General features: G+C 44.1%; 1 protein-coding gene across 1 annotated transcript in view; it reads right to left on the bottom strand.

The window, feature by feature from the left end:
• Positions 1-16,407, bottom strand: part of TSPAN7 (tetraspanin 7) — a 132,731-nt gene that overhangs the window by 17,571 nt on the left and 98,753 nt on the right. The window contains exons 2-3 of the mRNA XM_019650274.1: positions 6,264-6,452; positions 2,136-2,210 (exon numbers count right to left, since the gene is read on the bottom strand). Of these exons, the coding sequence (XP_019505819.1) occupies positions 2,136-2,210; positions 6,264-6,452 (264 nt within the window). The remainder of the gene's footprint in view (positions 1-2,135; positions 2,211-6,263; positions 6,453-16,407) is intronic.

Below are 16,407 nucleotides of genomic sequence, written 5' to 3' on the forward strand. Positions count from 1 at the left end.
GTCCCTGACTGGTGAAATTACTCTGGACTGGGAGGACAGCAGGTGACAATAATGACCCGGGGGGAAGCTTAGGGCTAAAGATGGTGACTCTCCTAACTAGGCATGTTCCTTGATGACATACTGAATGCTATGCCCACGGGACACTTACAAGAGAAAATGAGACACTAGTTACATGGAGCCCAGGTGGCTACCACACCCAGCTGTGACCTCTCATCTCACTGCACCTGTGTTGTCTCTTAGAAGTCGGTGGGTGTACACAGAATGGACCCCGGACCACTTTGAAGGCTCCCTCTGAAGAAACAAACCCGCTGCGGCCCTGGCTTTGCTTCTCGTACTCTATGCTTGTGAGTAAATGGGGCTAAATGTCCCCTATTGTCATCATGAGTGTTTGACTGTTTAGCCAAACTCAAAACTAGTACTGGTAGACAAAGAGGGCATTGCAACCCCTACCCACCACGCCCCTACGTGTTTCAGATGAAAAGAGGTTAGGTGGATAAGGTTGTCCAGACACTAGGTATCAGGAACCATTAAGAGAACACCCCCTACATGGAGCCCAGTCACAGGGGAGGAAGGTGGGCAAGGGCTCAGGTGGGAACCAGCCAGGCTGTGCATGGAGTTCACATATGTTTTGGGGGACACCTCGAGGTCTGTCAAGGCTGTGATGTCATTTGATTTCACCTCACCTGAGAATAAGAATGGGGCATCTAATTCCAGATGCAGTGTGCACATGAGATGGATTAGAAGTCAGCCTTGGCCTCTGAGATGCCATCTCTGGTAAACGGAAAACCCAGGGCAATAGGGAGAAGGGACAGAAAGTGCAGAAAGCTGGCTCACTGGGAACTTAACTTGTGCCGAGCACAAAAGCAGGACCTGGGATAGATGATGCCAGACTTCCAAGAGCCACAGCAACACTACTTCAGTGTGATTTCCACCTATATCCTGCTACTGTGTTCCTTTCTAATACATGAGTATCTACTGGTTCTACTGCTATTTACAGGGTACACTAATAGATTTACAATAATGGATTTTTAAAATTTTGGAGTTAGAGCCAGAACTTTATTGTAGCATACACACTTTCTAACCTATCATCAATATACCAGGGGTGCCAAAAAAATGTATACAAGTGGACACTTTGGTCAGCGTTGCTCAAGCAGTAGTTCGCCGTCATCAGAAGTGTCTGGGCGCTGATGGGAACCCCTTTGAGCGCCTCTCATAATTGCAGAAGTCAAACGTGACTTCTATTCATCTTTTGTTATCAGTGTATATTGAGTATTACAATTAATACAGTTTTCCTTTCTTAAAATGTGTATATATTTTTGGCACCCTCTGTATACATCTGGAAAGTGATACTCAAGCGGCTACAGGCAGCACGAGAATGTCTTGTCTCTGCATGAGCATCTATCCACTGTCTAGAAGAGCTACAGTGACAGTACATGGAAGGAGGGCCACACAAAACACATGACAGCCGACAGTGTCCTTGAAACCAGCAGTTCTGATCACAAAACAGTAGTCAAAATTATTTGTCCCCAGCTTTGGAAATCTAAAATTTTATATGTGAATTAAAAACAAAGCACTGTAGGGGTTTTGGATCACGACTGGCATCCCCCCTTTTCCCTCACCACCACGCAAAGCAGCAGGGCTTCGCACTATTGGGGTGTGGATTTTACCCCTGGGCGGCAGGGGGCAGCCCCTCCCCCCCAGGGGCTCTGGGGAGGAGAGAAGAGAGCATGGGCTGCTTTGGGGAAATCTAGTGCTTTGTCTTTGGGCCACAACTAGCTCGGCTTACCTTTGCAATCTCAGAAATCCTGTTATACAGATACACACTTGTACCTTGCTGAAGCTGCTGTTTTCAAAGGATTCTTTTAATCTATATTGACGGTCACGGCTTTAAAACAAGGTGGAGAATCATTTTATGTAACAGCTATGTAAAGAAACAGCATGAGGATCAACACCTAAGGTTTCCTGCTTTTGAAATTTTATTGGCACTTCAGCCCCTATTACATGACGTTTGGAAAATAGCAACACCACTAGAGATGCCAAGTAGCCTATCTGCGCCCTGTTTACATTGTATGAGGTTTCAAAATTCCTCCTCCCAAAGACCCTTTAACTGAGAGCTCCAGTTTGTGTATACGCACCTCATGACGAAACACGAACCCTGAAATGCCAGCTACGAGCTCAGCCAGGAACACCAGTGACAGAAACATGGCATACTGGAAATCAAGTGGATAAGGACAAAGTCAGATATGTCACAATTAAGAAGAGCGCTTCTTTGGGGTAGGTTACGTCTTGTCAGGGGGGATTAGACAAATCCTCATATTCCCTAGCGATGTTTAGGAAAAGTTTAAAACTACTCTTTTCCAGATTTACCCACATGAGCCTCAGTATAGGAATGTGTCTGTTTAATATGCGTAAGCATTTTGGGCAGACGTGCTGAGGAGAGCTCATCCCGGAACTAGCCGCATGCCTGTCAGGCTCAAGCAGGAGAAATCTGGAAGGGCTTTTTAATACTAAGGTATCCGCTATTTCTAACATTAGAATTCTTGAGCGAGAGAGTACTATGGAGGTCACAGGACACAGTTGTACTCTGACTGGGGGTCCTTCATACCACCTTCCTCATTATGGGCATCTGGCATCTGCCCATGCCCTCCATCTAGCATCTGCAAGCTGAGCCCACTCCCTTCACCCACCCCCTGCAGTCCATTCAGTTTTCAAACTGTTCCAGCTGCTGGAAAGGCTTCCACTTGTAACTTCTATTCGCTGGGGTTGGATCTGCTTTCAGGAGGTACGAGAACCAGCCTAACCTCCTTTCTGTACAACGGACCCTTCAGATGTACAAACACAGCCAGGGGGAAACCCGCTGGTTTTCTTCATCTGGACAAACCCCTCCAGTTTCCTTAAGACCATTTCATAGGAAATGGCTTCAAACTCCCTTCCTTCGGCATTGTGTCCCTCCCATCCTGACAGGAAGGCCAGAATGTGCACAGGTTGACCTTCTTCCTCAATACTGCAGTTGTCACAGCAGCGGCCAACGGGCTGCTTACCTCCCTCGTTCTGCACACTACGTGGAGTTGATAGCCTTTAAAAAAGCAAATATGTTACGCTACTGACTAACCGTGTTTTCAGACATTGAAAATCCTTAGTGCTTCTTACTCATTTCATGCTTCCTGTACTTTCCAAGTTGATTTGGTATGTGTGCGCGTGCATGACTAAGTTCAGGGGTATTACATAGTACTTATGAGACATTAAGGGTTTCCATTTTTGTGACTTTGAAAAGCAGATGAAAGGAAAGACAATCGATTCCTTTCCTACAAGGCATATGCCTTAAAATCTGCTTCTTCTCATCTCAAAATGAAATTCAACATTTGGAATGGCCCTAGATGATGCTATGGAATTCAGATAGGCTGCACATGGCCATATGACTTCCTTGTAACGTGTACACATGTCCTGTAAAGTGTACATATGTACACAGGACCAAATATTTTTTCTCACCTAGTGGTACATATATTAAAAGGGAGAAGTACTGGCTTAAAATGCCTGTTTCATTTGAAATATTAACAAAAGTCTCTATACACACTTTAAGCACGGCCATTAAAATATTATATCCAACACAGTTAGGAGTAGAATGTCCCATGTACATGACTTCTCTCTCTCAAGCTGGTAGGAAAATGCAGTTAGAAGCACAGTTTGTTCTAGGGAGTCTCACACCAGGCCTAGACTCCACCAGAAAGTCCCATGAAAAACTGTCAGGAGGCAGCTGAGAGAAAGGATATTGGACTCTGTGCTCAGAAGCACTTCTGGGTTTGAGTCCTTGCCATGCTGTGGACTAACTCTTAGGAAAGAAACAGTCTCTCTGGGCCTCCATAAAGTAGAAATAGTTATTTCCGGTTGTTTTGCCATTAATGAGGTGAAGTGACAACTGTAAAATTCTAGATTGGCAGTTAATCAAATGGCTTCTGCTCTCATCAGCCAGAAGTCTCCTGCTTCCAGGAGCTTCCAGAGAACAGCCCCTTCTCCTTTAGAAGGACTTGGCCAAAAGCCTATTGGGAAGAGCTTGTACAACTACAGGTGGTAGGGTTCAAGTTTTCTCCAAGTGAACATACTGTAGTAACATAATCCTGGCTCTGCAAAGAAACATATAGGGATTCCAACCCCAGCTCTCCCCACATTAGCTGTGTGAACCTGGGTGGGTTATTTAACCTCAAAGTCTTTACCCCCTAATATGGAAAGTACGACCTGCATCTCTCAGTGGTGGTGAGGAATCAATAGAGAGTAGTATGCTCCCAAGACACCATCGAGCAGGTAAAAGGAATAAATGATCATTTTTAAAAATTATTTTTATTGTGAAATACACATTTTTTAGAATTAGTTTCAGCTGTACAACACAGTGCAATAGTTATACTTTTTACCCCTCGAGGTGACAACCCCCCTCCCCCAATCCGCCACCCCACTTCCCCCCCAATATCAAAAGACCAAAACCAAAACAAAACCCCAAAAGCTTTTCTACTCCCCAAAGGGTCACCTGCCAGTGAGCTCCCAACTGTTAGGAGAAAATGACAGCGTGGTGTGAAATCACCTTTAGAAGAGGGCAGAGATAACTACTTCAATGTTATACCGCTCTTCTGACCCTCTTCAGTCATAGTGTTTGGGCTGGAAGAAACCTTGATGATTTTGTCCAATACCATTCTTTCATCAATGAAGACAAACGCCCAAAGAGGTTACATCCTTGCCACTAAAGACTTAAGCCAGTTAGTGTCAGCATCAGTCAGGTCTCATGATCAGGTCTCCCCTTCTTGCTTGGACAGATGGAATTTTTGCAATCCTTCTTTTCTATGCCTCTGAAATGAATCTGCCCCTTGCTACTCATCGTACTAAACAAGAGGTTCTCGACCCTGGCTGTATAATAGAATCCCCTGGAAAGCTTTTAGAGAATGTGATGCCAGGGCCTCACTGCCATAGATTCTAGTTCAATTGGCTGGAAGCAGAGCCCTGGCAAAGGTGTTTTTCAAAAGCCACCCAGGTGATTTAAGAATGCACCTGAAGTTGAGGACGATGGCACTGGAGCAAAAGAAATCCTAGTGCCTGTTAAGACATACAAGAGGGTAGACTCAGGATGTTAGCATAGAATGGCAGGTGACAGCACCAGAAGTGGCTCAACCTGGCCGTACTATGGCTTTTCCACCAACCCGGAAGAATCAGTGGTGGCCAGGGCATCAGCGTTCTGCGTGGTCTATAGACCAGAATGTGCTGAATCAAGCACAACTTCCAAGAGACTGCCAACACAGAGCCTGACCTGTGCCGGTATGGAAGGTATTTCCTTTGGAGTGAATTACCCTCATACTCATATCTGTCATTAGATGGTATTAAATATTACTACCACCTAGAGCTCAAAAAGGAAGGGCAGGCAACACAGTATGGATGGAATCTCTGTTCCCCACTTTCACAGAATGAGATGTCTGAAAAAAATCCTTTTCAATAAAATTTTCTTTTGAGGAGAGGCCCTTGCTACCTTTTATCTATAAAATCCTTTAACAAGAACTCTTATTAATGAAGAGCATCGGCAGTGAGTGGAGACGTAGGCAACTAGTCTATCCCAAAGTTAAGACTCACAGTACCGACCTTTGAACAGCCTGCCCTTACTGTTTGGGAAACATCACTGCTGTCTCGGTCCTGTTAGAATAAAGGAACCCAGCATGGGTACTGGTGGCCAGTACATGGCACTGCGTCAATTCTCTGTGCAGTGGGGAAGCCCCAGCTTAGTTCAACTCCCATAGCACTGAGCCAGGTTGTGCAGGTTTAGGGAAGAGCGTGCCCACGCATCCAAGCACGGCCAAGCTCAAGGAGGCAGAAAGCATTTCTCCAGTGGGGACTTGGAGATGGAAGGCTGCTTATGTTTGAGATGCTGCCTTGCCCACCAAAGCTGCACATCACATGCTTGAAGAGATTTCTAAGACAAAATTCAAAACTGGAACAGGGCGTCTTGCCATGGAGATATAAATGTCCAATTGGAACTGCTGGTCACTGCTTTGTCATCATCTACCTCGAGGGACCAGGACTGGATTTTTTTTGTGCCAGGCTATGTGTTTGGGGTTGTCTTCCCCTCTAGGGGATTAAACAGTGGATTATGTAAGAGTCTGGACTAAAATTAGAGTCAATGAATATTGAGGTCTTGTCTGTTGCTTCAAGAAGGGCCAGATCGCTTTCATGGGATTTATATTTTTACAAAAATGACTTGAGAAAGCAGTATGAGGTTGTGACATACTCACCAGTTTCAGCATCCATGGGCTACCACGGCATGTAGCAAAGCATCCAAACAGGCCAAACACGACGATAGTGGTGCCAGTTCCGATGAGCACATAGGGAGCATTGGTGGAGTTCTCGGCAATAAGGGAGATATAGGTGCCCAGAGTGAGTTTTCCCCAGACTCCAACGGCTAGCAGGATCACCCCAGTGATCTGAAAAGGGGGAGAGGGAGAAGGGAGTATGAAACTGCTGCTGAGGGAGGTGACAATCAACATAGCACTGTGGCCTGAATCTGAAGGCTCGAGTTTCCGTGAGCAAGATGGCACTTGCTGTAGGACCCCCTAAAGCCATGGGAAATATTGAAGACCATTAACTAATGCCAGCACAGAGCAAAGACACTTTGATTTTGTACAAGTTGATCTGTCTCTAACCCAATGCCATATGCAGTTGCTATATGAATTGGAAGTCAAGTCAACAATAAAGAACTTTTGAAGCTGCTTGGAAAGAACATCCTAATACAGGTCTCAGAGCCTTTCCTGGTCTGGTCTGAGAGCTGTTGCCCAATGTGGAGCTGGGTATAACCCCAGGAAAAACATCAGCCACCCTCATCAATGGCACGTGTGTATAAAGTATGTTTAAGGACATCCTCCATGTTTTAAGGAACAAGGTACTTTTCTTGGACTACGTTCACAAAAATCTTTATAAAAGCAAAACATTCAAAATGTTTTTGAGTCCCTATTGATTCACTGCCTTATTTCAAGTATTTTACTCAATATAAAACAATAAAAGTGTCCAAATAATTCCTGGAATTAGCTGTAATGCGATTTGTCAAAGCCTGCCGGTCAGTCCAAAGGAAATTCCCACAGTATGTCTAAACTCTAGAACATTGTGTCAATGAGGCCCTTACTTCAGGGGTTAGACGTGAGGCTGTATGCTATGCCTCATTTTCTATTCCCTGCAGCTTTAGCTACTGAAGCCAGTGGTTGACTTTGTGTCTCTAGCCTATCTCTCCTGCAGTTTACTAGTAGCTTAGTAACTCATACAAATGAACAGGCCTCTAAGTGCCGCCACTTCTGAAACCTTATGAGGCTCAAAGAAGCCTGGGTCTCCAAGAGAGCCCTTCCCCAGGTTGGTCTCACCCTATCACCCAATGTTCCCTTACCAAATGTCAGTTCCTTGTCCATCTTGCCCATTCAAGTGAGGAGGCCAGATGAGAAACTGGAGAAAACCAGTATGATGTCAATCAGTACCCACTCACCAAGGTTTCCTGTCAATCAACACACTGTCCCTTAATATCTGTAAGTGAACACCACCAGATACATGCTACATGAGGAACCAAACGGCCAGGCAAGTGGAGATGCCAAGGCCCCTCTCCTTTATACTCTGAAAACTCCTTCTGCAGTTGGCAGATGGAGCCATCAAGTTCCATCAGATTGTTTCTCTCTGCAGGAAAAATAACAGACCCTGCCCCTTTCCCATATCAGGTAAGAGTGGGCACCACCTATCTGGGGGACGGGTTCAGTGGAAATAACAAGAACTACCCCCCTCCCCCGCACCAATAGCCTCTCTACTTTGTAGAACCATCACTGTGAAAGACAGAATTCGAAGCTTTAAATCACAGAAAGATTAAGAAACTAACGCTACTTTTATAAGGCAAAGGTGAATGGATGTTATACAATCTTGAAGAGAAAGTGTTGGCCGCTAATATTTGATAGACGGTAGCCGAGTGAAGGTCTACTGCCTTTGAAAAGTTCTAATGGAGATAGCCTTAGTGAGTTAAGAAAACCAAGAATGCAGATGTTGCCAAGGGTTCCCAGTCCTCTGCTGACACCTGGTGGTTGCTAAAGAAAGTATCTCCTTTGAACAGCCTCTTGTGCCATCCTCCTCCAAACGGAAACAAAACGCTCTTCACCCATTAGAATCAAATTTTAAGATTCAACTTACCACTCATTAGGGGGAAGAACGCATTGGACATTAGGTAGAAAGGGCAGTGCCTAAGCAATATTTTATTACTCAATACTTAGCACAGGGCCAGGCACAGAGTAATTGCTTAATATTCATTGGCAAACAAATACATTTAATTTCTCTGGATCTTATGACCTCTATTTTATAAAACAAAGTCTTTCAAATGCCAAATACTTACAAAACATTTCCATCAGGGACATACTATGAGGAAACCTAAAATGGAATCAAAGAGAAACTTTCTCCCCTACTTCCCATTCTAGCATTATCTGCTCAAAGCTATAAATATCACAATGAAAATGTATTGAACAAAACCAAAAATTCAGTTATACTAGTCACTGTTTATATAGACTGACTATAAGTCTCATCTAAAGACTTGCAATTTCATATGATTGTCCCCAAAGATTCAGTAACACTTCAGACATATACTGAGCAGCTGCATTCTATACATTACTATTGCCAGTCGTTATTGGAATGTGATTAATGAAATACATACTACTGACCAACTTTAGAGTCTGATATTATCTTATACTTCTGTGACCAACAATTCCATAAAGTTCACTTACTACCTTAACAAATATATGCAGTATGTCCAAGTTAAAACAAATCCTGATTTTAAGGCAAACAGTATTGACATTTTTATTCCTTTTCTCCTTTCAAAAAATAATTTTTTTGGGATGGCCGGTTAGCTCAGTTGGTTAGAGCGTGATGCTGATAACACCAAGGTTACTGGTTCAATCCCCAGATGGGCCACTGTGAGCTGCGCCCTCCTTAAAATACTAATAATATAAAATAATAATTTCTTTGAGTGTAAGAATTACTCAGTCTGTAGCTGAAATTCCTCTTCATGTAAAGTACAAAGCCTATAATATCAACTTGTTAAAATGTTCATATAATGTAATTTACACAAACATTCCCTTTTTTGCAAAAAGACTATTTTTGCAGACCTCAAGGGTGCCTCTTTTTTTTTTTAAGATTTTTATTGGTGAATTGGGGGAGGGGAACAGCGCTGGGGAATCGGGGGAAGGGGAACAGACAAGTTGCTGTCGTTTTGTTCTTCAGTCTAGTTGTGGAGGACGTTGCTTCACTGGCCCAAGTTGGCACCATCATTGCGCTCTTCCCGGGTGAGGCAGATCAGTCGCCGGCTTCTGGATGGCCGCTCACTGCAGCTGCTGGCCGCTCACGCTGGCTACTGGCTACACATGGTAGCTTATGGCAGCCCACTGCAGCAGGGGCTGCAGCCTACGCTGTCACAGGTGACCCACAGCAGCCCAGCTCCAGGTCGAGCTGTTGTTCAGCATCTTAGCTGTAGAGGGCAGTGTCACTGGCCCTCATATGTGGGATCCGAACCGGAGCCCTCTGGCATCCCAAGCCAGTTCTTAACCAACGCGCCACTCGGCCGGCCCAAGGGTGCCTCTTGAAGACTGCCGATAGGCACAAACACAGCACTTCAAGTACCATATTGCATGGGAGAAAATCCATCCAAAATCTTGACCTTGACCAAGTCAGTCATCCTCTAAGAAAGTCCTCCACTGGATGGCATAGAGGCTGGGATAGGTAGGCCCCTTCCAGCACCCATGTGCTAGGAATCTAAGATCAATCCAGAGAGCAAATGCCTTCTCCAATGTTGAGCTTCTCCTACTCAAACATTCCTGATGGACCAGCTCTGTGTTTGGAAGCCCAAACTCCACACATGCAAGGCTTTCTGCACAAACCAAACCCACCTCTTCAGCCTCATCTCCCTCACTACTCTTAATGCACTCTGTGTAGTTCCAGGAAAACTGAGCTGGTCCCTATGCACTTCCCATCCCTTGCTGCTTCCCATCCTTTGCTCTTGTTGATCCTCTTAACTCAATTTCTTACCCTTCCTATCACGACCTGTCTATATTCCTAAACTCTTATGGTACACTGCACCCACTCCTCCCAAGTATATCCGGGACTGTGATTCCCTTGAGTGTAGGGGCTGTGTGTCTTGCACATAGTCAGTGTCCAGAGTGTGTCTGTTGAATGAATAAATAAGCAGCCAATTGCAGTTTCAGAAAGGGAGAGAAGTTTCATGTTAGCCATCCACCTGCTATAGCCTTGGACCATCACTGAGGATCTATCAGAAATGGTAAGGGGCCAGCTAAGTGGCTCAGTTGGTTAAGAGTGCGAGCTCTGAGCAACAGGGCCGCCGGTTCGATCCCCACATGGGCCAGTGAGCTGCCCCCGAGCTGAGCTGCCGCTGAGCTGCCAACAGGTGGCAGGATGGCTCAGCTGGTGAGAGCACATGCTTCTAACAACAAGGTTGTTGGTTAGACTCCCGCATGGGATGGTGGCTATGCCCACCCACAACTAAGATTGAACATGGCACCTTGAGCTGAGTGGCCGGGAGCTGCCCATGGGTGGTCGGATGGCGACTGGACTTGGAGCTGAACTAGCTGTGCCCTCCACAACTAAGATTGAAGGACAACAACTTGGCTGTTCCCCTTCCCCAATTCCCCAATAAAATCCTTAAGAAAGAAAGAAAGAAAGAAAGAAAGAAAGNGAAAGAAAGAAAGAAAGAAAGAAAGAAAGGAAGGAAGGAAGGAAGGAAGGAAGGAAGGAAGGAAGGAAGGAAGGAAGAAAGAAAGAAAGAAAGAAAGAAAGAAAGAAAGAAAGAAAGAAAGAAAGAAAGAAAGAAAGAAAGAAAGAAAAATGTTAAGAATGCCAAGGCGAGCCGGCATTATAACTTGGGGAAATATAATATTGGGTTGTCGGAAAAGTCATGAAGTATTTTTCCTATGTTTTTTGTTGCCAAAATGTGTCATGACTTTTCCAACAACCCAATAGCAATGCTAAGGACAAAGAAGTCAGGATTAAATAGACAAGGTTGAAAAAGGTTGGCTTGCAGTATGCCCTGAGGTGAGTAAAACCATATTTGGTGGTGGTAGTGGTGGTGAACTTGGGGAAAAAAGTGTCATTTGAAGGAAAAAAAACTACAAGCAAAGGGCTAATGATCCATAAAACACAATAAACTAGTGCTTTCTCACATTTTTCCTACTATAATAATGCTTCTTACCAAGGATAAGAAACATACAAAGATAAACCAAAACCAAAAGTCATTGTTATCTGTATGACTTTTTCCTTGGTTCCTGCCAACACACATATACTCACCCATACACGTAACTTTGCAAACACACACAAGGTGAAAAGCAAGGAACAAGTTCTTTTGACATCTCTCTTCTGCTTTTTGGGGTGCAATGAGTAGGTTCGGAGCTCACCAAAGCAACTTTGTGTCTGAGCTCCTGAGAGACCTCAAATTTCTAAATCAATGAGTGTGTCCCTGATTTAGCTTTCTCATGGAAGTTTTGCTTCTTTCTTAGAAGAATCCATTAGCAAGCAGCCAATAGTGTGGCTGACAAGGGGGCAGATCAGAGCCCAGAGATACAGCACACAGGTGGCCTGGTGAAGGCACCACCCCCACTTTCCATGCTCCCACATCAACCACAAGCCAGGAGGGCAGGTCCTGCGCCCACCAGCAGTTGCCAGGCTGAGGCTCTCAGTTTACTCCCAGCATCTCATGGTGGCTCTACATTACCTGTGTGCTTACAGCTCAGCTCAAAATATTGGGTAGGAGTACCTCCATCTACTTCTGATTTAGGCTTGGAGATGAGGCTGAAAAAAGTAGCATCAGAAAAGGGAGGTAGATCAGAACTCGAAGAGTTTTTGTGTGATAGTTCATGTGACTTTAAGATTACATTCAAAGTCAAGTGTAACTGAAAATAGTGAAAGCAATGATGTTGAAAGAAAAGGACAGGTTTGCCAATACACCCAGGGGTGTCCAACATGCTCTGGAAGAGATTTACTGAGGTTTATTTTCACCCTACAGAGATGATATTGGGGGAGCAGGTAGCAGAGATAAATGGTTCCCCTCACTCCTGCCAGGTCAACACAGCCAATGCTGAGCCATCTCCCTACTGTCCTTGTAGCGTCCTGATCTTGAGAAAGGAGAAAAGGACCCTGCACTTCCATCTTCTCACATGCCGAGATGCATTTTCCTTGAGCCCGCTCCCTTTTCCGCATGTAGACAACAGACTTTCTGATTAAGCTCCTCTCGTGCCCATGAAAGCCTGAGCCAGGTTTGGGTCTGACAGTGGAAAGTCCATATATTCTTTTTTTTTAATTGCATGATATACTAAAAATGAACTTGTGTCACCATTAGAATAATGTCTATATGCTCATGTAGAAGGTGGAGCTCATGAACCATGTATTATACAACCAAAGAAAAAAAATGGAAAATCAAGCTTTCTATTATAGAAGACTCCCTGTCCTAAGAAGCCATATGGGGGATAAAACATAGGATCTAAAGCCAGCCAAAAGAAACATAGAAGAAATCATAGGCAGAAATCGCAGCTAGGTAGCATTTTAGGTGAAAGCCACAATTCAATCTTCCTAGATGTTTACAGGTTAATTCACTCACAGCAACTACACACAGAGGTATTGTAAAAAGTTCTTCCCCCGCTCCAGATGATTCTATAACTCAGGGGGAAAAAATGCATAACACAGAAACTCCACACCTCTCATCAATAATTACAATACAGGGTACTCAGAAGTTAGCTTTTAAGAAGAAAAGTAGCTAGCAAACTGTGCTTCTGGCTTAGTCTTACTTGACTGTGTATGCTGAGGAGACAGCGGGGGAAGGTGAGTCTTGGCACAATGTTCTGACCTGATTTTGTAGAGGTGGATAAAGCAACCAGAAAGGCAGAGAAATCAGAAGCTTCCATAATCTTGCAGACTTCTCTTGACATTTGAAGGAGGAACAGTGTGAATCTGTCATATTTACAACTTAAGATTTTATTAAGAATTATTTGTGTAAATAATGTTTAAAAATAGACTAGAAACCAAAATTTGGGGTTTTACAGCAGGCTTGAGAACTCACTGCAGATGAATGGCAGAAGGGGACCCAGTAATCTTAAAAGGTCGGTGAATGGAACAGGGCTTCAGTTGCAGTGTTGCTACAAAATAGCTGTGTGACTTTGGGTAGATCGCCTCGCTTTTCTGGGCCTCGGTTCCCTGTTCAGTAGGCTCAGGAGGTGGAAAAATCTGATTTTCAGTGCTTCCCAAGCTCTGACATTTGGATACAACAAATCTGAATCTCACACTTGACATGAAATATATTTATAGATGTGCCATTGGGCAAATAAGCACAAGAAAGTTTATGAGGTCCTCCCGGTGAATGACACACTGTCAGCACTGGGAGTAGGAAAGTTGGCTCATTTCTGGACTTGAAGCCCACCGTTCTGCCAGCTTTCCGAGGTGACAAGTGGTTGCTGGGAGAGGGAAGGAAAAATGCCCAGGAAGTCACACATTGTAGTTATACACAGACATCTAAAAATTCATAAGCTCCCTGGCATGACAACAAACTTTACTTTTTTTTTATGAGGATGACACTGTTATCTTAAGAGCCACAAGACATATGCTTTGAGCTACTTCTTTCTAGGCAAGTGATGTTACCCGATTCAGTCCTTCTCTCCCTCACGTTTAAGTCTATGCATATGTGTGGGTACATGTGTATGTGTACGTGTGTAGAACACACATTACATAGTGAGGAGATTAGTGGTATCATTAAAAATGGGTAGGGGAGTTGGGCAAAGGGAGAGAACTGAGGGCCTGGTTTGCGAAAACTGAGTTGGAGAACCAATAGGAAACCCAGAGACCATCTGGTCCTGGCCCCGTTTTCTGTTGCGTTTGAGGTGACCAAAGGCCACATGGGTACATGTTCAGGAGGCAGCTGTGGATGTGGGACTAGAGTTCAGGAGTGAGTCAGAGATGTAGGTGAGGGCTGAGGCCAGAAGTGACAGCTGAGAAAACAATGTGTCTCGGGAAACAGAAGCAGAGGATGGTGGGAAGGACAAGGGAAATGGCTAAGGAAGATGGGCATTAGAAGATGGGAGGACAACACCAGAAGACAGAGAACAGTGAGGATACACACAACAGAATGGACAAGTCTACGAATGTAGCTGCCAGTCGGAAAAGTGGGCGACATGGAAGAAAAGAGACTTCTTTCTCCTCTAAAGTCTTACGGGAAATAAAACACCAGCACAGTTCATTGATTCCAGGTATGCCAATGAGCAGACATGGTACGCTTTGTTTAGATACTCAGTAAAGCCCACTAAAGTTGTATTTTATATTTAAATATTATTTCACCCTATAGCCAATTCATAGAATTCAAGTTCCAGGAGCTAGGTCATTTCTCACAAATTCTAGCTTCTGTTTGGATTTTGTCAATGACCATAGAGCCAGGGACTGAAGTACAGATTGTCCAACAGGCCACAGATGCTTTTGAAAGTATGAAAAGGGCTTTGAATGGTGCTACGAAAAGTCAGGATTTCTGGCTCTAGCTGTGGGCCCATCACAGGGTCTTCTTCACTTGTGCAGTGAAGCAGGTGATCATGTCATAGGAAATGGCTCCAAGAACGCTTTAAGTCCAGCAAACAATGCTTCCTTCTCCCAGATGTCTTTAGTAGGAAACCACCAGCTTGCACCAGTCATGTTGCATACCTGTGCTTTAGTTCCTCATCTGTGAAATGACAGGACCGGCTCTGGTAACATCCACAGGAGCCACTCAAGTGCTCGAGTTTTATGTGTTTCTTTGACTTGCCCAATGGTCCTCAGAAGGCCCAAGGTCAAGCCTAGTTTTAGCCAGGGTGCAGACCACACTGGTCAACAGCATTTACCAAGGGCTTGGGCTGGCTTGGCTTTGAATTCAGACTGGGGGAGTCTAGCTGGGCAGTGGCTCAAGCAGGTGACTAGTTGGAGACTGAATAATCTTTAAGGGCCTAGAGACTCAGGAAGTGGGAGAAATTGAACAATATGGCGGTGGTCCTTTCTGAATTAAAAACTGGGTCTGAACATGGTAGAGACATTTGAAATAGGCCTATCATGGAAAATCAGGGCTACATAGCTGCTAAAACCATAATAAAGACCACTTCTTAAAAGTAGCCTTTTACCACTTGAATAACCAAACCCCTTTCAATGAGGCCCAAGGAGTTCCACCTTATACTTAATTCCATTATTTAACAAAGGGTCACAGGAAATTTCCAAACATGTTATTAGGAACTCTGTATATCTCACTAGGAAATGAGAAAGAATGGACGGCCCTGAATTGGTTTCTCATTTCCTGTATATTACCTTAAAAGACTCTGGGCTTTAGGTCTCCTCCCTCTTAAAAAAACAAATCCCTAAAGAAAGGCCCTAGAAGTAAAAGAATTTCACTCGGTGTGCCTATTAGCACACTGAGAAATGTTCCATTATATCAGGGAGAAATTTTAAGGGCCGCTTATTCTGAGCCTCTCGGCATTACTTTTTATTTGTAAGTACATACTGTTGAAGTTTCTTTGCAAATGTTCAAAACAGGACTTAGGTGTTTTTTATTTACACTCACAGGGAGTGTCTTACTCCAACTTCAAGTCGCCAAGAGCATGTAAAAGGAAGAAGTGAGCAAACCAGAGAGAGGTTAAGGCTGCTTGGATGTAGCTCTGACCTCTGGTTTCAGGGATGACCCAGATATATAAATAGATGGCATATAGGTGAATGCCTATTAGGAATCGGGGCCAGCAAAGCCACTTACGAGGAGAATTAAGTGCTTAGAAATCAGGACCAGCTGTAGTGGCTAAAGTGACAGAAGCTTCAAGTGTGGGGAATTCCCTCTATGCCATACCTCCTCCTTGGAACCCCCAGTTGATCTCACTCGTATATAAAATCTGTTGACCCAATTAGCACACACAAAGGTGGGTGAGTCCCAGAAACACCTATAGCCTTAGTGTAGTTAGCAGGTGGCCAGCCAAGTGCAGGAAGAGCTGCGGGGAGAAACTCCTTCCCTTTTCCATTCCCTGGTGAAATAGGACTGGACCAGCACTGTGAAAAGATGGATCAAATTCCACACTAATAAGAAAAGATATTTTGAAAGAAGATTGTGTCAGTGTAAGCTTATAAACAAGAGCTACCACTATATTATTAATGTGTGTTGACAGAAAGTCTCTGCTGATCACACATGTATCCGGTCCTGTATTGTTAATTGTGCGTACATCAAGATTTGAAGAGTCCTGTGGGAGGAAATAAGGTCCTTTACCTCTTTTGTAAACACCAAAGCCTCACCCACATCCTGTGGCTGATTTTCTTTTCTTTCTTTTTTTTTGACCTTGAAACATCTTTTATTCTTTGATTTCTTTATTTCTATACAGA

This window comes from Hipposideros armiger, unplaced genomic scaffold (genome assembly GCF_001890085.2).
Source record: "Hipposideros armiger isolate ML-2016 unplaced genomic scaffold, ASM189008v1 scaffold_7, whole genome shotgun sequence".
NCBI lineage: Eukaryota > Metazoa > Chordata > Mammalia > Chiroptera > Hipposideridae > Hipposideros > Hipposideros armiger.